This window comes from Dipteris shenzhenensis, chromosome 17 (genome assembly GCF_047967505.1).
Source record: "Dipteris shenzhenensis isolate YYH24624 ecotype China chromosome 17, Dip_SZ_1.0, whole genome shotgun sequence".
NCBI lineage: Eukaryota > Viridiplantae > Streptophyta > Polypodiopsida > Gleicheniales > Dipteridaceae > Dipteris > Dipteris shenzhenensis.
Genome location: NC_141612.1, coordinates 28,139,533 through 28,161,210, shown reverse-complemented (window position 1 = coordinate 28,161,210; position 21,678 = coordinate 28,139,533). Strand labels below are relative to the sequence as shown.

General features: G+C 44.0%; 1 protein-coding gene across 2 annotated transcripts; it reads right to left on the bottom strand.

Moving 5' to 3' along the window:
• Positions 1–138: 138 nt before the first annotated feature.
• Positions 139–19,718, bottom strand: LOC147891936 (casein kinase II subunit beta-1-like). Of its 2 annotated transcripts, none has more exons than XM_087388434.1 (5): positions 19,315–19,718; positions 13,082–13,303; positions 1,028–1,137; positions 771–876; positions 139–525 (listed from the first exon to the last, which is right to left on the bottom strand). In XM_087388434.1, exons 1-5 carry the CDS (start codon positions 19,541–19,543, stop codon positions 389–391), a joined length of 804 nt encoding a protein of 267 aa, XP_087244560.1. In that variant the 5' UTR covers positions 19,544–19,718; the 3' UTR covers positions 139–388. The 2 variants fall into 2 exon arrangements, with proteins under 2 accessions (XP_087244560.1, XP_087244559.1); XM_087388433.1 differs by having other exon boundaries at positions 771–936; positions 19,315–19,717.
• Positions 19,719–21,678: the final 1,960 nt, after the last annotated feature.

The window sequence follows — 21,678 nt, the reverse complement described above, 5'->3', positions numbered from 1 at the left end:
ATATTGAAAACATATGGATATCTTTTATCAAAGTGATCATTGCAAACACAATTAATATGAGAACTGCAGTTTAAGCTTCGCTATTCTGGACATTAAAACCACCAGTTAAATATTTTTCAATAAATATTGAAATCAGTATGAAGAAATGAATAACTGCAATAATGTCGCTGTAATTTAACAGCTCTAGCAATCTTCTGAAATGGACATGGATCCTGAGAGTAGGCAGGGTGAAGAAGTAAAAGGGAAAATAAAGAGCATAATTAAAGCTTAGGCAGCTTCTGCCGAGAATATATACAACCATACATGATGAGCTCACATAACTTTGGTTGTCCTTATATTGATTCTGGCATCACGTAAGTTGCACTTTAGCAGAGCAAAACCTTGAGAATTACCTTGCACTCCTATGAATTTTGAAGCCAAATATCCTCGGTACATACCCCACATTTGGCTTGACTGGCTTCATAGAGGGGTAAGTCATCAAAAACAGATGTGGAAAAGTAGTCCCAAAATAAGTTCCATCAATGTCTGTACATGGTCAAGTACAGCAAAAAAGCAGTGAAGAAGCCCCACCTTTCATCATTGCTTTGTAAAATCCTAACGGTGTGCATTAGATAAAACAATCCTACTTACTCTGGAAAAACTTATTTCTCCCTGTCCCCCCGTGTTTCATGGATCTTACAAAATAACACATTCTAGTTCTGACAATCGACAATAATTACTTTAGGCAGATTGCAAGCAAGCAAGAAACCGAAACAAGCAGGTAAGGATACTGCCTTGGTACTTTGATCTCGGATAGTATATATCCTCACACTTCGGACAATAAATTTTTACAGTGCTAGTGCGAGGTATATCAGATTGACCCACAGGTAAGCAAGGCTGCCCAGAACAGTACACTCTTGGACATCTTCCAAAATCCACATTTTTGTACTTTTCTAGCTACAAAGATACGAAGTAGAAGTGGTCAAAAGATCTTTGGAGCTAGCCAACAATACAAAGCTATTACAAGCCCTGAAAAGCACTATCTTACCATTGCATTCATGCCTTTACTTGTGAGAACATAGCGAACATGTATCAATCCATATAACATTTCTGCTGCAGATTCAACCATTTCGTTTTGTTCTTCAGTGAGCATGTCATCTGAGTCATAAGAAGTCAAATCCTTCATTAGTCGCAACCTAAAAAGAAACAAACAGCACATATTTTAAACCAAATTAACATAAAGCGGAAGCTGAGATTGGAGACGGTTGCATGCATTCATTCAAAATATTACTACTGCTAATTAACAAGAAGCGGTCCTTAAATTTTTAAAATAATAAGAAACAGTTCATTCAAAAGGGAAGATGTGAACGTGCCAATACAGCCTATTAACTTGGCACCCACTCATACAAATTCACAGGGGTGAATGGCGATTTGCCTTTATAAACTGAGTACCCCTCATCTTCTGAGGCTGAAACCCTTTCTTTTCAACCTTGGGATACTCTTTCTTTTCTGATTTTGAAAAATCAGTTTTCTTTCTTTCAGCACGCCCTGCATGCAAGGATAGTACCATGGATGGATCTTGTAACAGCACAAGACTATCCACTGAAGTTGAATGCATAAGGTCTTGAATGTTCTTTGCCCCCAAAGCATTCACTACTGACTGGATTCTTGGACTGAGACCTGCTCTGTACTTTCTCATTTGGTTTCCTTTGGAGATCTTTTTGAAAGGTGCAACCTGCAAATAAGCATCCCAAAACTTTTGGTTGTACACATCCACTGTATCTCCTGCATCCATATGCAAACTGTCCCAATCTTGAAGAACATGGTCTCTAAACTGTTTAGGCATAAACTACTGGTAGAAGGCTTTCTTGAAGTCCTTCCACTTCTTTGGGGCTGACCCATCTGTGATCTGTGCACTCCACCATGCACTAGCTGTCGCTGTCAAGTGCAAACTGACCATTCTTAACTTGAAGGATTCTGAAAACTTTTCTGTACCAAATGCAGCATCAAACTGCCTGATGAACTGCAATGCTTTGTCTGTATGACCATATTGTCCATTGTAGGTCATAAACTTGACAGATTTACCTCCCTCTTTAAATTCCTTGGTCTCTCTGGAAGACTTTCTCTTCCTAGACTTCTTGTGCTTCCTTCTTTTCCTTGATGGTTTATATGATAAAGAAGAAGATACAGAAGTCGAACTCGAGGTAGACGGTGAAGGACTGGGAGATCGGTGATGATGCCTCCATCTCTTCCTGCAATGAGACCGTCCCCTATGAGATCTCTCTTTCTCTGGCTGTACACGAGAGTGAGCCTCTGGCATTGGCACGTCATATACTGCATTAGGCATAGCTTCTGCTTGAAACAAATGCTGAGCCCTTGGATCTTTTCTGAGATTTTCCATCTCTTGTATACGAGTGCGTACCATCTGCTCAAATTCTTGCTGAGTTTGTTACACACTTCTCTGATTTGGATGCGCATCCCTATCTTGTGAATCCCACTGGATAGGTGATTGAGCCATTTTCTTACAACTCGTCTGAGATCTGCAAATTTCTCACACACACTGTGTGCGCAACTGATGTACGCTGCCTTCGCTTTTCAAAGAGAAAATTTACCTCAACAAGAGGTGTCTTGCATTCACAATCTATGCTAGTACTGGCTGTCAATTCAAGGCATATACCCACACAGTTGCCAAAGCATCAACAACTATATTGCCCCTTTTCTGGCTGCCGCAGATGGCTTCAAAAAGCATCTGTTTTTCCCTCTTTTCACTGCTCAAAGGCATGCATACTCTTTTTCTGCAAATCTCTGATTTCTCTGCTTTTCTGCTGCTTTTCTGACAGTAAAAGTCTGACAGATAAGTGAAATCTGCTAGCAGAAACAGTCTCTGCAACTGTCCTCTTTTTTTTTGGGTGAACAGTAACCAGATGGAGTAACTGGCTGGTTACTCTAACCAGACTGACTGGTTCTGGTCTGGTTAGTCTGCAACTAGACTAACTAGACTGGTTACACCAACCAAACTGGTCTGGTTAGGCCAGATTAACTGGACCAAAGTTGAACTAACTAGATACTAGTTCAACTAACCAGAGTTAACTAGCTGTAGCTAACTTAACCAGGGTTTCACTAACCACAGGTCCACCAACCAGGAATCAACTGTACCAGGGTTAACTTAACCATTGGTTTGCCATCTCAGCAGTCCAGCTGGCTGCCACATCAGCAGCTGCCTATCTGCCACATGTCAGTGCCACATCAGTTGCATGCGCTGCCACATCATCATCGCACATGTGGACCTGCTGGCTGCCACATCGCGCCACGTCATCATCCCACGTCTGGACCTGCTGGCTGCCACATCAGCACCACGTGTCAGATGTGTCCTCCTGCACCACGTCAGCCTAAGGTTCAGACCTTGGCTGGCTGACTGACATCGCGAGTCGCGGGAGCCTATGTGAAGGTCTGTCTGTGTCAACCTTCCCCGTCTGGCGACGTCAGCCAGCCAGCCAAGGTCTGATACCAATGCAATCGCTAGCTCTCTCTCTACAGATCCTCGCGCTCTGAATTTACTGCAGAAATACTCAATAGAGCTCTCTCTCTCTCTCTCTCTCTCTCTCTCTCTCTCTCTCTCTCTCTCTACACACTGCTAGGGCCCAGGACAACATGTCAGGCTGGACCCCCCCCAAGGTATTTTATTTCTTGAAGAGAGAATCTGTTACAAGAGTTCAGCCTAGAGCTGTCTGATACATTAAAAAAAATCCAACGTGAATGATTCATTACAAGAGCTTCAAGCTCATTTCAAATTGGCAGCATGCCACTTGTCTAAAATCTAGACTAAGTCCTATTACATGCCACTAAGGGCCACTCTGGAGTCTTCAAAGCACTTGGTCACACGAACCGCCTCCTAGATGCTTGTTAGGCTCCCGTAGCGCTTAGGAAAATAACTCTTCCTAGTACCTGCAACAATTAATTACAGCGCACCACCATGGCACCCATTAATTATTAACGCTTTTGCATGCAAATAACACACTGTGGACTAATTCTAGTCACGGTGGGCGTCCCCACTGAATACATGTGCACACCTAAACAAATATAAAAATATATATTTATTCTCTAGTTGACCGGAGTCAACACTCTTGATCATAATTAAGGAGCTTTGATCAAGGGTCGAGGCGCCTTAATTATAGGCAAGTCTCTCCAACCGAAGTTGGCACATCTTGGTTAACCGTGGTTAACCCTCTTGGCGTATGCCAAGTCTGGTTGACCGAAGTCAACACTCTCTGACCGTAGTCAGCTCTGTGGTTCTCTGATTAACCGCACTTAACCCTTTTGGTAATAAACCAAGTCTCCCCGACCGAAGTCAAGTTTACTTGACTAGAGTCAAGTATCTTTGACCGTACTCAATCCTTTGACCATTAAAAGAACTCTTTGACCATAATTAACACATATAAAACTCTTTAATTACGATCAAATAAATGGTCAACTGTACTTTAACTTAGGATATTTACATTGTGGTGACAGTTGTCCTAACAGTCCTAGGTGACATAATGACTCCCCTCCCCCCCAAAAAAGGACAAAAAGTCAAATTTTCAGTCTCTTTTAGGGGCCCTTCACAACCCTATTTGGAGTCATTATAACTCCATTTTGAAGCCTCTTCATAGATCTTCCTCTTGAGCTTCTCCATTGGCCTTTTTCAAGGTTCTACACTGAAACTAGCCTCAATAACGTAAAGGGTAGTAGGATCCACTTAATTACAGCATACATAATAAATTGACAAGTAAATACACTAATTACAGCATACACAGTAAATTGACAAGTAAATATGCACCACAAACAAATCACAGGGGAGCTAGAGCGCTCCTACTCAGAAACAAGGACACCGATTGGCCCCAAACATTGGCGCCCCTTGTGGTATTTATTTAACATTCATTTGAAGCCAAGTGGCTGATTACAAGGTCTCTGGGAAGCTGCACCACAGACAAACCAATGCGCGCAGACTCCCAGTCCAGCCCACCCTGTGATTCCCTGTTCAACTTCAAATGGTGAACGGCATCTAATCACTAGACAATCATGTATCCTCAATCAACCAAAGCATGCAACAGAGACCCCAATAGCATCCATTGCCTGATCCACACCTGCAATCGCACAACCAAGTGCCCAACCAGCCAAACACGACTAAACAACTACAAGACAAAGCCCTCAACAGCTAAACTGTGATTCAATCAAACAACCAAACACTTCCCAACGGGTTGCCTCAATCTATAGCCTCCCTGGTCACTATCCAACAGCATAAATCAACCCTTCTTTGCGAGGCAAGAAACCAAAACGCAACAACCAACCAACAACCAATCAGGGAACGGCAAAGACAAGCCTTCTTCTACCCGAAATCCACAAAAGAAAGGTCACCTGGGCTCGAAAACCCTAGGTCTTGCGGAGATCAGCTGATTCTACCCTAGCACAGCCCCAAGAGCAGCTTAGAAGCGAGCACCCACGCCTGGAAGGTTACCAAAACCAGCCACAACACCTAGAAAGCTTTAGAAAATCAGGTCGAAATCTCTTATAGAGCCTGAAAGCCTGAAAAAGCAAGTCACAATTCAGCCGGAGCAGCCTGGTCAAGTCCAGAACTCCTAGAACAGCCCTAGAACCAATCGCAGGCACCTGGAACAGCCTGGAAGAGCCCAAAAGCAAATCACAAACTAGAACAAACACCCTGGCAGAAATTGCCACCTGCTATAGACTCCTGGATCGATTGCAATTTGCTCTAGCAAGCCCTGGATCACTTGGAACTGGCCCCTGGGTAAAAACGAATTTCCCTAGCAGACTGTGAATCACCTAAACTGGCCCCTGGGTAAAAACGAATTTCCCTGGCAGCCTTTGGATCACCTGCAACTGGCCCCTGGGTAAAAACGAATTTCCCTCGCAAGCTCTGGAACCTCCTGGTAAAAAGCAATTTAACTCTAGCAACACCTGGCAAGCTCTGGCAGCTCCAAACTGATGATCTGGCTCCTGTGGAACTGATTTGGCCAACTGCATCTAAAAGAAGGGCTCCCCCCCCCCTTTTATAGCCCTAGGCTCCAAAAGGCAGTGTTTTTTAATTGCACCACTCTTTTGGCTCCTAAAAGCAGTTTTTTAATTGCACCATTATTTTGGCCCCCCTATTGCACACTTTGGCCCTAGAAATTAATTGCCTAGTAACTGAGCACACATTCACTATTTCCAAGGGCCCACTAGGAATTTAAAATCCCCAAGTCCTGCCCCATGGTCAAATCCTCGCGCCCCAGAGGCTCAAGGCAATCATGCGTAAATTACGAGGGTCACAAATCAAGAGTCCCATAATTTCATGTCCTCGTGACAACACACTATATCAAGTGTTCATAACAGCAGGGTTTTGCTGTCTATATCTCTGAGTCCACTTCATTTCCTTGCCTGCATTCGGACTTCTCTCTCCCGTGACAGTCACCATGGCATCCAAGCATTGCCCTCGTGATACATTGCGTGACAACAATGAGGCTGCTCAACATGAGCAATTGCTTTCCACAAAAGGTGCATCCACTGGTGGTACACAGATCCCGACAACTCTCTCTCTCTTCTGAATCTCGAGAAGTGCCAACAGCGCAGGCACAACTTTTGGATGACCTTGCTTCTATGCTCTAGGGTGCCGTCCGTCAAATTGGCCAGGAGTTCAGCCAACAACTCACCACAGCCATGGCTATGCAGGATTCGCCAGATGGGACAGCAACTTTGTCAGCAACCCAGATCACCATTGCTATGCAAGATAAGGGTAAGAAGCCTACACCCCAACATGGGGATCAGCCAGATAGCCATGATGAGTTTTCAGGCCCACGCAAAGGGTTTATGGATGATGCACGCTGTCTCATAAGCACATGCTTCTACGCAGGCTGAGCCATCTATATAGGGCCGACCTACAGGTATGCATCCTTTCAATACTAGATCTGGTTTTGGGCTGCACGGCAACTGGGAAAGAGGTCAGTCCTCCTCTCAAGCTTTTACTACGCCATCTTTTCAAAGGGATGCCTTTGGGAGACAGACTCAGCCAAGGTTGCATGCTTCTATGGCTCCGACCGTGAACACGTTTAGCCAGACGCAGCTTGTGCATCAAGCGGTTGGGGGTTACTATGCAACAGAATGCTGGAAATGGGCAGCAATTGACAACGGATGATATTCAGATGCCTTACACTCTTATCGGACTTTGACTGAGAATGTGCATGGTGAGATGCCCTTTTCTCAGTATGTGAGCCTTAAGCGTGAGGATGCCCGATATTTTGGTGGGTACAACAAAAACTACACAGCCAAGGACGTAAAGGATAAGCTCTCAATCCACACGTTTAAAGAGGACACTCGCACTTCCAATGAATTGGAGAAGTGGCTCACAAAGCTGGAAGACTTTTTTCGCTTCTACCCCAAGAATGATGAGAAGCACATCATCTTTGCAGGTATGCATACACAGGACTATGCTCACACGTGGTCGCAATATATGAGGGATTCACCTCAAAGGCCAACCACATGGAGGGGTTTTAAAGAATTGATGGTCACTACCTTCGTACTTGGCGGAGTTATGTACATTGTCGCAGATCGGTACGATCCAAGAGTACTTGCAGCGCATCTGGAGGCCCAACTTGCAGAAGTATTTGAGCCAAAATATTCCAGCAAGTATAAGAATGTAATGGACAGCATGCATGGTGCTCCTTATGAAACTGAGAAGAAGCCTAAGTTGGGTGATTGGAATGATACGAAATCTGCAGCAGTACCCTTCCCTACTCTTTTAGGGAGTAAGCTACCCTATGCCAAGCCATACAGGCCATCCAAGCCATGAATAAAGCCTACTGCCGGAAATGAAAAATCAGCAATTCAGCAGTATACCAGGGCCATAATGGACAGTAGGAAGAAAGCTAACCTGTGCTTTAAGTGTGGGGAGAAATTGACCCCTGAGCATCGGGATGTGTGTAAGATGTGGAACACTAGTTCAGCCAAGCTTAGCATGATCATTGAACTATATGATGATGAGGATTTGGTTGAAGCCACAAGTTCCTTGGATGCCCCTCATGATGAGATGGCAAGAACACATGATTCGGACGAATCTCCTAACATTGGAGCCACGAAGGGGACTGATTTTCCTTTTGATCAGGGTGGTGCTACTGATCATGATGTTCATGGTATGCAATCAATTGACATTCAGCCCACTCGAGGCATGCAAGGTCGTAGGCCTATATCTTTTCCTGTGGAGCATAAGGTTGCTATGTCTTTTCATGCACGTGAGTAATGCTCCTGTGAACGAAGAGGAAATTCATTGGGATGCCCAGCCAACACTCTATGCCATCTCCCTTCATGCTTTGATGGACTATCAGATTGAAAGGGATGATTAATGGCAGGACTGTTCACATGTTGGTGGACAGCGGTAGCACTCACAGTTTAATAATTGCAAAACCTTACAGAAGGTGGGACTGATTGCTACTGAAATAGATCATGGGCTGAGAGTTGGAAAATGGACAGCATATGATCAGCAGATATGTTTGCTAGGATGCAAGAATCAAGTTCTCTTATGATTATAGTTTGCAGGTGATCTCTTGGCATTGGATATGGGCCCAATAGAGGCTGTCTTGGGCTGTCATTGGTTTGAAACCATTGGGCAAAATAAATGCTTTGTCACTCAGCTTTGATGCTTTGTCACTCGGCTTTGTCCACAAGGGTAGATCTGTAACATCGCATGGTATTGCAACCCCTAAATTGCAGGTCATTTCAGCAAGGCAGCTTCCAGAGAGCTCAAGAGGGAGTGTGCCCATAGTTGCCAGGGAACGCCATTCCATAGCTATAGAACGTTGGAACGGCGTTCTCTTCACTGAGCTTGAAGAGAACGTCTGTGGAACGTCTGGTCTATAGAATGGCTATGGAACGTTCCACATCCCTTCTAGAACTAAGCCATTCTCTGCATGCAGATCATCCAGATGATGGAGATGATGAAGAGGATGTAGAGGGCAGCAACCACAACGCTGCAGATTTAGATTGATCATTAATGTTGACAGTGTTGAGTGGATCATGCATGTAGCAGCTAGGTTTTTAAGTTCTAGGAGCCTTAGTAGTAGGAGGTCTCACTCTCCTTTTCTTGTAACCACATTCAAGATTCCAAGACTCAAGATAATCTCATATGCTTGTGCCTTGTCTCTAATGGACTTTGCTTTTGTATGCCATTGGCAAGCTACAATGATTAATCTAGATTCTATTATCAATGATTATGCATGCATCATGATTCATCTATAAGATTCAGTATTGACTTTATGTCCTGAGTCTTGAGTCCTTACTCCAAAAGCAATAGCAACGTTTTTGAGTCTTGGATTCTAAGTTTAAGCTTTCTAATGTATAGAATAGTATGTTTGTTTATCGGTATGGTGACGTGGCGTTCCCTTCCCGTTCACGTTCCCTAGGATTTGGGTGTTCCCTTTCCCTAGGGGGTCGACGTTCCGTTGCCGTTCACGTTCCCTAGTAACTATGAGTGTGCCATCTACGTGCTGAATGTGTTAGTATCTAAGCGGGCAGCATTCCCCATGGTGAGCATTGTGATATGCAAAAATTGCTCGCAAAATTTGCTGATGTGTTTGCTGATATGCCTTCACACTTGCCCCAAAGAGAGATGTTGATCATGTCATAGTCCTAGAGCCGGGTAGCAAGCAAATTAATAAGACCGTGCACCGTCTTTCTAAGATAGAATGGGAAGAAGTGGCAACACAAGTGCGAGAATTTCTTGAAAGAAATTTATCTCTGATAGCACTTCTCCTTTCGCATCCCCAGTACTCCCGGTAAAGAAAAAAGACGGTTCATACCACATGTGCATTGACTACAAAGACTTGAATAAGGCCACTATCGAGAACATGTTTCCGATCCCCACGATAGATGACCTGTTGGATGAACTCAAGGATGCTCAATTTTTCACTAGATTGATTTGAGGTCAGGCTACCATCAGATAAGAATGAAACAAGGCGATAAGCACAAGACAGCTTTACACACACAGAGAGGTTTATATGAGTACAAAGTGATGCCTTTTGGATTGACCAATGTACCAGCTACTTTCCAAGCACTCATGAACAAGATTTTGCAGCCTCTCTTTACAAATGTATGCTGGTACTTTTTGATGACATCCTCATTTACAGCAAGGATAAGCAAGAACACATCATGTCAAGGAGATGCTAGAACTTTTGAGGTTGCATCTGTTTATGCTAAAGCCAGCAAGTGCACTTTCATGGCAGAAGAGGTTGAGTATCTTGGTCATATTGTAAGTAGGGATGGAATTTGAGTGGATCCAGCCAAGGTTAAATGCATAAAGGAGTGGCCACAGCTAAAGAATCCTCAGAGGTTTTTCGGTTTTACAAAAGATTTATTGAACCTTTTGCCAAGAGCACAACTCCCCTCACTGACTTGTTAAAAAAGGATGATTTCAAGTGGTCAGAATAAGCACAACTCTGTTTTGAGGACCTCAAAGATGCCCTGAGTAATGCACCTGTACTTTTATGCCCAGATTTCTCACGACCCTTAATTGTAGAGATAGCTGCAAGTGGCAAAGGCCTGGGGGCTGTTCTGAGGCAACAGCGTGGAGTTATAGCTTTCGAGAGCAGGAAATTTGAGACCAAGGAATTGAACTATCATGTTGATGATCAGGAAATGTTGGCTATCCTACATGCTTTTGAGAAATGGCACCACTTCTTGTATGGTGGCGAGATTAAGGTTAAGACAAATAATAGGACCCTCAAATACTTTATTACACAGCGCAATTTGTCCATGAAGCAGAAGAGGTGGTTGCCTGCAATTCAGTCCTACAATTTCGACATTGAGTACAGAAAGGGGAAAGAAAATGTGGTTGCTGATGCCTTGTCTAGAATGGGGGCTTGTAGTTTATCTGCCATTTCCACCATCTATCAAGAGTGGATTCAGAGCTTCATCTGGGATGGCATGTGGCGGGATGAGCTTAAATATGTCACTGAATGCTTGCCTTGCCAACAGAATAAGGTAGACAGCCAGCTACCTGCAGGTCTTTTACAGCCATTACCTATTACAGAAGGCATATGGACATAGCTATGGAATTCCTCGTAGGGTTCCCTTCTACAGAGAGGGGATGGGATAGCATTTATGTGATGGTGGATAGAATGACAAAACAGGCTCACTACATACCTACTAAGACTAGGTATTCAGCATCAAGTTGCTTGGCAATTTATTGAGCATGTGTTTAAGCGTTATGGGTCACTTTTGGCAGGAGTCATTCATAGCAGTGGGTAGTCTCCTCACACCTAGCACAGCTTACCACCCTAAGACGGATGGACAGCCGGAAAGGGTAAACAAATGGGTGGAGGAATACTTGAGGCACTTTTGTCATGATACACAGAAGTCCTAGGATAAGTGGTTGGCTCTTGCTGAATTTTGTTGCAACATTTTGAAGCAATGTATGGATGCAAGGTTGGGATGCCGCCTTCTACCCATCTCTCTATCTCTCTCTTCCCCTCACCCTTCTCTCTCTCTTCCTCTCCCTCTTCCCCCTTCCTCACTCTCACTCCTTGCCTCTCACAGACCTCTTATTTGCTATTTCCTCTCCCTTCATATCTCCTACAAGGGTGACAGCCTGTGCTTGCATTGGAGCCTTTTCTTTGCTGCATTTTTTGGGCTACATCATTTGCAAGTACACTTTGTAACACTCACACATTTGCGGTGAAAAGCTTTGAAGCTTGTGCAAACATTTGCTTTTGGTTTTGAGAGAGTGTCATCCTCTCTATTGCATTGTCAAATTGGTGCTTTTGCCTTGCATTTTTGGTACAATGGCTGACAATAAGGATGATTTATTTGGGATGCTTGGGGCTGATGACAAGCTTGATGGCACCAATTACCCCATGTGGTCATACATGACGGGACATGTTTTGGTTGCCCCAAAGAAGGTCTTTATTCATCCAAGAAAATCTGTTACAGAAGTTCAGCGTAGAGCTATCTCGTAAATCTCCCTTTTTCAAAACGTGAATAATCTCTTCTTTTACAAGAGCTTCAAGCTCCATTCAAATTGGCAACATGCCACTTGTCTAAAATCTAAAATAAATCCTATTACATGCCACTAAGGGCCATTCTGGAGTCTTCAAAGATCTCGGTTACACGAACCGCCTCCTAGATGCTTGTCAGGCTCCCGTAGCGCTTAGGAAAAGTAATCCTTCCTAGTACCTGCAACAATTAATTAAAGCGCACCACCATGGTACCCATTAATTGTTAGCACTTTGCATGCAAATAACACACTGTGGACTAATCCTAGTCACGGTGGGCGTCCCCACTGAACACATGTGCACATCTAAACAAATATATATATACAAATAAATATATATTTTCTCTGGTTGACCAAGGTCAACACTCTTGGTTATAATTAAAGAGCTTTGACCAAGGGTCAAGGCGCCTTAATTATAGCCAAGTCTCTCCAACCGAAGTTGGCACATCTTGGTTAACCAGGGTTAACCCTCTTGGCGCATGCCAAGTCTTGTTGACCGCAGTCAGGTTTACTTGACTGGAGTCAAGTATCTTTGACTGTAGTCAATCCTTTGACCATTAAAATAACTCTTTGACCGTAATTAACACATATAAAACTCTTTAATTATGATCAAATAAATGGTCAACTGTACTTTGACTTGGGATATTTACATTGTGGTGATAGTCCTCCTATCCTAACCAGAGTTGTAGGTGATTTTACTGCCCATGTGTCAAGGCTCCAATCCTAGCCAATTTCTCCTATGACAGAAATCAGTATTCCAAATTGCATGAGGCCAAATCAGAAAGGTCGGGCACTTGAAGAACATGCACTTTTGATAATCAGACCTCCGGAACACCAGATAGACCAGAGATTGGTGCAAGATCTTTGGCAAACACTGTCATTTATTTCATTCCTAACATATCAAACTGTAACAAACTTTCTTGATGTTTTTCAAAGATTTAAATTAAATAAAAGTTTTTACCATAAACAACTTCCTCAATTTCAGGAAGCAAAGCCAAGACAAACCCCTTAACCTTCAAAATGTCAATGAATTCTGCAACAAGCTCAAGACTGCTGACCAGAGTGCAATCAAGAGGAATAGATTCTCACCATTAGGTGACTCTGCATCCAGAATGAGATCGAGAGCATATTCATAATAAGGAACTTGACTGCTTAGCCCGCTTAAATTGAAATCATCTTGGATGTACTCATCATCTACCTCACAAAAAAACTCATTCCCTCTCAGGCCACAAAACCAGGTAATCCAGGACGTGTCGTCTCCATCAGAACCACTAACATCTGACTCTTCACTGTCTGTCTCTGAGTCTTCTCCTTCACAAAAAATAAAGACACTCACTCGATAAGTATAATTGTACAGAGCTGGAAATTAAGCAGTCCGAAATATTCACATACAGACAGATTAAGGATTGATAAACTGCAAGCAAAAATGCAATGCTGCATCAAAGAAAAACTTGTGTTAAATAAGAATGAAATTTTAAACATTTCATACTGAAGCGTGCAACTAAAGAAATGCAGAATTTTGAAGGAGGGGAAAAGCTGTGGAGTGAAACCAGGTAGCAAAGATGAGGGCACATGTCCTTGTTAATAAGTCACAAACCTTAGAAGTCCTCTCAAGCCTATCACGTCTATAAAGATAATAATTTTTAAAGCAAATAAGTGTAAAGGCTTTCCTCTGTGGGGATTCTTTCAAAAGCTTGCAATGCTGGATGTCTGTCTGCATGTCAGCCTCCTCTGAATTCAAAAGGCCTGCTGAATCCAGAGGGACCATCAACAACATGCATCACCATCAACATGGAACCTAAAATCCAAGCGTCATGCCATGTACTATTTAAGCATGGCTTGTTCTGTCCACCGAACTGATTGAACTATTATATTTTAAACACTCTTGAGGTACCACAAAAAATTTCTTAGAAAGCTGACAAAAATCGCCACAATATGCAAGTTACCAGACAAGACTTGTACAGGTGGAAGACTGGCTGCAGGCCTTTCCTTAAGGAAAAAAGATAGTTGCCAGCTGTATTTCCTCTACAACCACCTACTACTCATCCACAAGGCCCATATACCAATCTTATTGCTTGCATTGTTCAAGACCCAAGCCTTTACAAGCAGACTACTGACTAGAATTGCAAAACCTACTTTGTGAATTGTTCCAAATAAACCAACTCCATCAGAATCTTCCTTGATTAAAGCATGGATATATTTTGTAGATTGTAAGAACAACCAACATAATCAGAAAGTGAATGACTATGTTTCCAGGGCAAAATCTTCAATTTCACGACTCCAAATTGTGAGATACAGAAAAAGCATTTGCATCCAACTTTCACCAGCAATCATATAAGATGCGAATACATTTCCCAAGCATCCAAGTTTTTAAGACAAAAGTGCAAACAAATCCCTCAAACACTAAACTAACCAACACCTACCTTTATACAAACTTATAAGTGTAAGGGTTTCATAAAAGGAAACAGGAAAAATGAACCGAAAGGAAGACTATTTAGATGAAAGAGTACTTCAGAAGCAAAAGCTTATCATCCCCTTAATCCCCCAAGCATAAGTTGCTGTGAGATTTTGTGTACTTGAATAGCACTAGAATTATTCTTTCATTTAAAGCATTTATTAAAGGCACTAGGTCCTACCCTTACAAAAAAAACTTGAGTTAGTAGATCCTATTGTTGACCGATTAAATTTCATTCGATGCACTGTTTGTGTCTGAAATATTTCACGCTTCAAAGTGTTTTCAATTCAAACAAGTCAGACACAAAACTCCTTGGATAGCGAAGGTTTGTAAGACAACCTAAGTACCACATGGATCAACCTTTGCATAAATACAATCCCATCATTTACCAGAAACGTATCTGCTAAAAGTTCTTCACAAGCCTGCACCCACTGAAAAGCCACTTTTAATTCAGGGACTGATGCAGGGATCGAGCTTCCTGTCTGATGAACAAGTATTATAGAAGGTACAAGTTTCTAGGTTGACAACTTTAATGGACCTTGGATTCCATCTTGTGGCTTCAATTCGTCATGAAACAGTTACAAGTGCAGTATGGAAGTTTCAGATTTCAAAGAATTGCCTCTGTCTCTTACAAAAAATAATTGAAAATAAGGTTTAAGGTCTTCAAAATTCATTACTGGTTGAAAATTTGTAAAACCATAAGATTGGACAACAGAAAGGTGACAATACTTCATAAGATCTAGAACATATCCAATCTTACAAATTAAAAAAATGTATAGAACAAGCGAAAGAACGAAGGAAATGTTCTCATCAGTACCCAAGCATAAGCTGCCATCTGGGTTTCAAAAGATTCTAGAATCTCTTAGTTAAAGCTTTTACTGAATTATTCAAAATGTAGCAAGAATCAAAAGGAGCATCCGCATCTCTTGGTAAAATAGTTCTACAGTTCCTTGACACTAGGTAGAATGGCATTTGATAATTAACAAAAACAAGTGCTGGCAATGCAGACAGCCATGATCAGTCTGGTTTACTTGCAACTTTGTAATGCCCATCATTCAGCACAAATGAGACAAGAACTGTACAAAGATAGCCCTGTCGCTCTGCCTCTTACATACCCCCACATGGTTAAAATTAAAAAGCCAGGTCATTACATTGATGAATGCAGGAAAAGGCTTGCCAAGGAGAAGAAGAAAGATTCCAGTATGGTTGTCTCGGATACATCAGTAGCTAATCTCCCCAATGCACCATCCAACGCAAGTCTCCTAGCTTGATCAGGTCCTTGCCAATCAATTCGCAGCACCCTACTCTTCAGAGCTCAAAACCATTGCTCCTTTCCAGAAAAGTTTTGCATCTAGGATTCATATTTCCAAAACAAACTCGCCTTCTCTCCTGCTAATCCCCAATCAGGTTTCCGACTACTGCTCTTCTTTCCAAGATTCCTGGTAAATTCCTCTCTGTGGTTCAATCTTCCTTGCCACACGGTGTTCTTGCACTACTACAATCAGGATCCTCTCTCTGCAATTGTGACACATTCACATCCCTAGCTTATGAAATCACAAACTATTGCAAAATCTTCAGCAGCTTCAAATTGTCTCCATACCTGGAAATCGCCACTCCATCATACCTCACGTCAATTCAACTACGATCCAGATCATCCACGATAGGGCAGCCCTGATACCATCTGTCACGCCCTCACACAATCTAACCCTCGAAACCATCGTCTAACACACCAGAATCATGTGCAAGCAACTCACCACCCAACCATGCTGATCTTGACTCGATCAGCCCCACCAAGCCCAGTCTAGAGAGCCTAGTAGAAACTGCCAACCTTGCAAGCCAAACCTCAACCCTAGCGTCCCATATCGCCTGGTGAATAGCCACTAGTAGCTCCTAACTCTACTCCCTCACTGGCCGATGTGCAGCTATGGCCCTGGCGCTCCCTGTATAGCCTCAGGGAAGAGTGCTCACCAAGAAAAGCACACAAACGCCAAGAAAAGGGAAAAAAGCAATCATGCTGACCCATGTTCCCACAGATAGCCCTCTAGCCGGTCATATGCCTACCAGTCCCTAGTGAGCACATGACATGTTCAAGCTTTGTTTGGTTTGATTTCACTGGCAGCGTTTTGGCAACTATTGATTTGTTAAGTTTCAGGCATTGAGTTATTTGTTGTCCATTCAGGTTAGGGGGGATGTTGGCAAAAACTTCATGGGGAGCCTTTCAAAACCTTTGGATTACAAGGGCTTTTGCCTTAGTTACATGTGGTTAGCTTTTGGTTGTTACAATATTTGCATTGAAGTGTGATTGGACAAGATGACTTGGAGTTCTCAATGGATATCGAGGCTAATCCAATGCATGAACAGTCAATCCAAAGGCATGGGTCGATCACTTGGCCGAGCATGGCGACCACTTGGCATTCAGACCCCACGTAGTTATCCAATCGTCTTTCAGCAGCTTCAACAAATCTGTAGGAAGGCCGACGTGAAGCTTCTTTTTGGCCCGTGCATAGATTATGAGTCCACATGAGAGTCAACTTTGCTGTAGTGCAAGCTTTGTCTCTAGGGCCCTTAGTTGAGTCAGTTCTTGAGCCTCATGTCAGTTATAAACAGTAACAAACCCGGTAGGGGTGAGCTGCAGGTCGGTTTTGTGTCTTTAGTCTTTGGTTCAAATTATTACGAGAAGTATGTGTCCTTGACAGTGTCGAATATTACTGGTTCTCTACATTTCATGTTATATTTTATGCAGTGTTTATGAAGAGCAATGCGTATCGCATCCATTGATTTACAACAAGGACCTTCAAGAGCAAGGATGGGGGGTTTTGGTAAGAAGGGCCTTAATGTGGAGTTTGGTTGTAGCTGTCTTGACAGAGGACTCTACTAAAGCTTCCCCATGAGGCTCAAGGAGGGTCTGTCTAGCCTCCAGTTCTGGAGGGGCCTAGAAACCCTCCATCGGGGTCAGAGCAGAGTACTCTGCTACTCTTTGTTCCTGACCAAATCCTCCATAGCCAACTGATCGTTGGCCTTTTGTTCTGCCCCGCTCTTCCTCACATTTTCGCCACATATTTGCTCTTCTTCTTACCTTGATCCTTACTCTAGTCGGTGTTTTCCCTCCACGAACTAGCAAGGAGGGTTCTCCCCTTTCCAAGCTGATGTGCACCCTCTAAAATGAGGGCAAGTCTTGGCCAAGTGGCCAAGCTCTCTGCACTCCTCCTCCCAAAATCTCCAACAGGATCTCTGAAGGACTACCCGGTTCTCTACTACCAGGTGTACATTTCCATTATCCAAGAGCACCAAAGCTGGTGAAGTGGGGGCTCCAGCCTCCAAGACTAGTCCAACATATCCACCAATGACGGAAGGATGTTTCTGTACTCCCTAGGCAGGCTAAGGAATGTAGAGTGACTGGAAACCTTGTCATCTCGTCCACTATAAATCCATGGTACCAGGGTAGAAGGAAAACAAAGTGCTGGCACAAACAGACTGGACTCCACCATAGCAAAGAGCTGGCTGACAAAGTAAACTGGCAAAGTTGCCCTAGGGCAAAAGGTTCAAAATATGCAGAAATTGCAGAAATGTCACACTTTGGGATGCAAATGGATGGTTAAAGCAGCTAACTGCCTTAAATTGCTCGTAGAAGCCAAGCCAATTGCGATGCCGCAAATACCATTGTACAGGCAGGCACCATAAAACTAAACAACAGGTGGCAGCAGCTATGCAGCTTATCGTAAGTGTGCCTTGGGGCATAAGCAGCCTGAACTGTGAAGAAACGCTGAAACGCAATGTGAGATGCTGCCTGTTTTCTAGCTTTGCCTGGTCTGTGCTGTATAACCCCTCCATTAAATTAGCTGGCACGTGAGTCAGTTGGGGATGGCCTGGTTAGCCAAGCCAAGCCTGGCGCATGAACTGCCGCGTGAGGCCTCAGCTGCCCTAAATGTGGCTGCCTGCCCCCTACAAAAGAAATGAGCAGATGTCCATATACACTACTCAATATAGCTCATTTAGGCACTGTCTATGACAATACAAGCGAGTATTGCAAGTCTGACTAACTAAAAATAGTGGGGCTGTCCATGCCAATTGCACCAACCAGGCTTTGGTGTGGGCAAACTATGAAGGTGGCAAGCTCAATGCGGAGAATCAGCTTTATATGGCCCTATGTGCCATACAAAGCGCAGTCCCACATTCAGTTGGACAGCTTCCACCCTATGGAAGCCCAGTGGACGATCACACAAGTGTTAACTAGCATGAGGCGTATCCGAGGTGCCAGTGCAGTAGACCAGCGTGCAGCAAGCTGCAAAGGGCACCACCTCGACAGGACACGCTAAACCAGGCATCTGATGAAGAGTCCCAACATTGCACCGGACACTCAATGGCACACCCTGGAACAGCAGAGCTTATTCATTGCATAGATGCCTGCCTGGTCATAAATGCAGCTTGTATGTGCATGCATCGTAGTGCCATACACTTAAGTAGTCCGGGTCTGCAACAGCTCCTCTCCAGGGAAACAGTACGCCTCCAAATGGTAATTTCCAGCCCGCTGACTTGTGGGAGAGCCTAGATTGGACCGCTCATAATCACCCTCTATACAACCTCTGAGGTGCTATTTGACCCTCTTCCTGGCTAACGGGCCTGCTAACGGTCAGCTGGACAGCCAATGTGCAGGAGTCGTGTATTCGCTCCAATCAGATCACTATTGTTCACCCAGGGATGCCTACACATCATTATATAAACATATGCTCTCTCTCTCTCTCTCTCTCTCTCTCTCTCTCTCTCTCTCTCTCTCTCTCACACGCCCGCACGAGGCGATCCTATGGCGGCATCGTCTCGTCCATGGCATCACCACCAACCGGTACTGAATATATCATGAGGCCCTTACCATCATCTGGAAACTTGGTCTTCTCAAACGCAGTCCGGGTGTCTGAGGTGCCTCCGCGCCGACCAGTAGATGTAGAAGCCATCGACAGCCGCTCTTTGTCTCTGCCGTTCCCTCCTTTCGATGTAGACGGAGATGTCTTCTCAAGGGCATCGTCGACGCGCTTCTTACTGTCGACGGCCTCGCGGCTGCCAGTTCGACCATCCCCAAATCCGCTCCTGTCCTTGTACATGTCCTTGGGCTGAAGGTGAGGCAAGAAGACTAGCAGAGGGCTACTGGGCAGGACCCAAGATGGGAAATCGACCACATGAAGCCTGTGCAGGCGATCGAGCCGCGACAAGCTCGAGTGGGGGCGAAAGGAATCCCCAGCAAACTATTGCATCATCAGAGAAGATAAGTAATGAACTCAATCAAACCCAAAAAGCCCCGGCAAGGGGGAGCGTGGGGCCAGTGAGCTTGGGGTCCCCTATATATCTCTTCTTTTTATAGCCTACCTCGTGGGACTTCCTCTTTATGTGGCACACTTAGGGTCTTTCCACACCAAACCCTATTTTTTTCCCTCCATGGCCGGGGGGATCATTACACTCTTCCATGAAGCCTAATGACCTCAACTAGAGTGCTTGGCCAGCTGGGCTCTTGATGAATACTTCTCTCTTTTGCTATATTGTTGAGGTTCACATGAGTCACGTTGTCAGAAATGATGCAGAAGATTGATGTTCAATTGCATGCAACCTTTTCTAGAGATTTCGTTATCATCCAGTCCTGCTTGCACTTGATGTTGTTCATGTCGACAGTAAAACGTAGTTTTTCTTTTTTTCGGAGGAAGACAAATTCCTATTCTTTGCACTGTAAGCAAATCTATTGTCATTCCACTTCGAGCGAACGACGAGGAGATGTATTTCACAAATGTATAAATAATAAATCAAAACCAAATTGAGCCAGAAGCATGCAACTGTGACTGGAAAAATCCAAACCCAAAGCTGCATTGCATGTACGACAAAAGTTCTAGCACCATTTGCAACTTCATTGGATCCCTTTTTTCTAAGGCACAAATGTTTATTTTTTGGGTCAAATTATGTTCCTACGCTTTAGGAAATAGTACTTCCGCGCTCTGGCCGGATGGCCCTCGAGCGTGTTGTAACCTAATGGACCTACTGTGTTGTGGCTCCTTATGTAGTACTGCTCTAAAGTTCGTGCTTTGTCTACGGTGTCTGTTGTTTCCAAAACTTTGATTTCGAAATTTTCTTCGAAGGGCTTGTAACGTTGCAAGTCCTCTTTCATTTTCGCCGGTGGTTTTTTATTGTGCTGTTTGATCCTCCGCGGCAGGTCCGTCGTGCTCCCTATGTACTTTCTGTTGTTGGGCTTGCACGTGATGCAGTAGACGACGAGGCTCGTGCGATTCCCTTGCGCGGGCGCTTCAGTGGAGGCTCCTCCTTCATCTCGAGGCTCGCGTCTTTCAATGTCGTACCTGCGTAAACATTGACAGTTACGTTAGTCATCGAGGTTTTTGGACTTTTTTTTCCCGTTTGAGTTCCATAATAGAATGCATTTATTTACTTGCCCTGGTTTTTCTCTGTTGGCGTGAAAGGATCGTTTCCAATACCGAAGCGCTCCTCGTATAAGTCCCTGTCGAAAATACACGTTAGCTTCTCCATTGTCGTCACCGGGTGCGTCGCGTCGTGCGTCCCTCCAAATTGTTCCATGAATTGTTCGAGTATAGCCGTTGCTTGATCGCGCGTCGTGTCCCTCAGCAACTCCAAGGATACGTTGTACCCGTAATGCAGCAGCTCGCACGCATACGCTGTGATTCCTTTCGTCTTCGTGTCTAGTAGCTTCTGGCCCTCCAAACTTTCCATCATCCTATCGGTCTCATCGAACTCAATGTCAAGCTCGACAAGGATCTCTTTGAGGAGTCCTGCAGGAGAAGTGCAATCGATGATGAGTTTGTTGTTCTTGCAACTCGTTAATTCTTTTTCTCAATTGTTGTGTTTTTTTTAAATTTTCGGAAGCATTACGCACCATTTGCGAATCTCAAGCCTCCCGGCTCTCTTTTAGCTGGCAAACGCCTATTGCAGTTGTCAATGAAGTCGCGTAGTTCCGCATACGTGTTGAAGCCGTTGATGTAAGCTCCCGGACGTTCTCCTGCATTGTTTGCTAGCCGGAATTGCTTTGTGGTTAGGAAGAACCTCCTCTTTGCTGGTGGAGGTTTTGTTGCCTTCGCGTTGCTTTTGTATAGCGCAAATAGCTGCTTGCAGGCACAACTTATTACACCGTCTTTTCAAATGAGCCGTCTTTTTAAATCTTCAAGAAAAAAAGATTCTTTCATGCTGGTGGAATTTACCTTGTCTGCGTCCATGTCTTATGCTG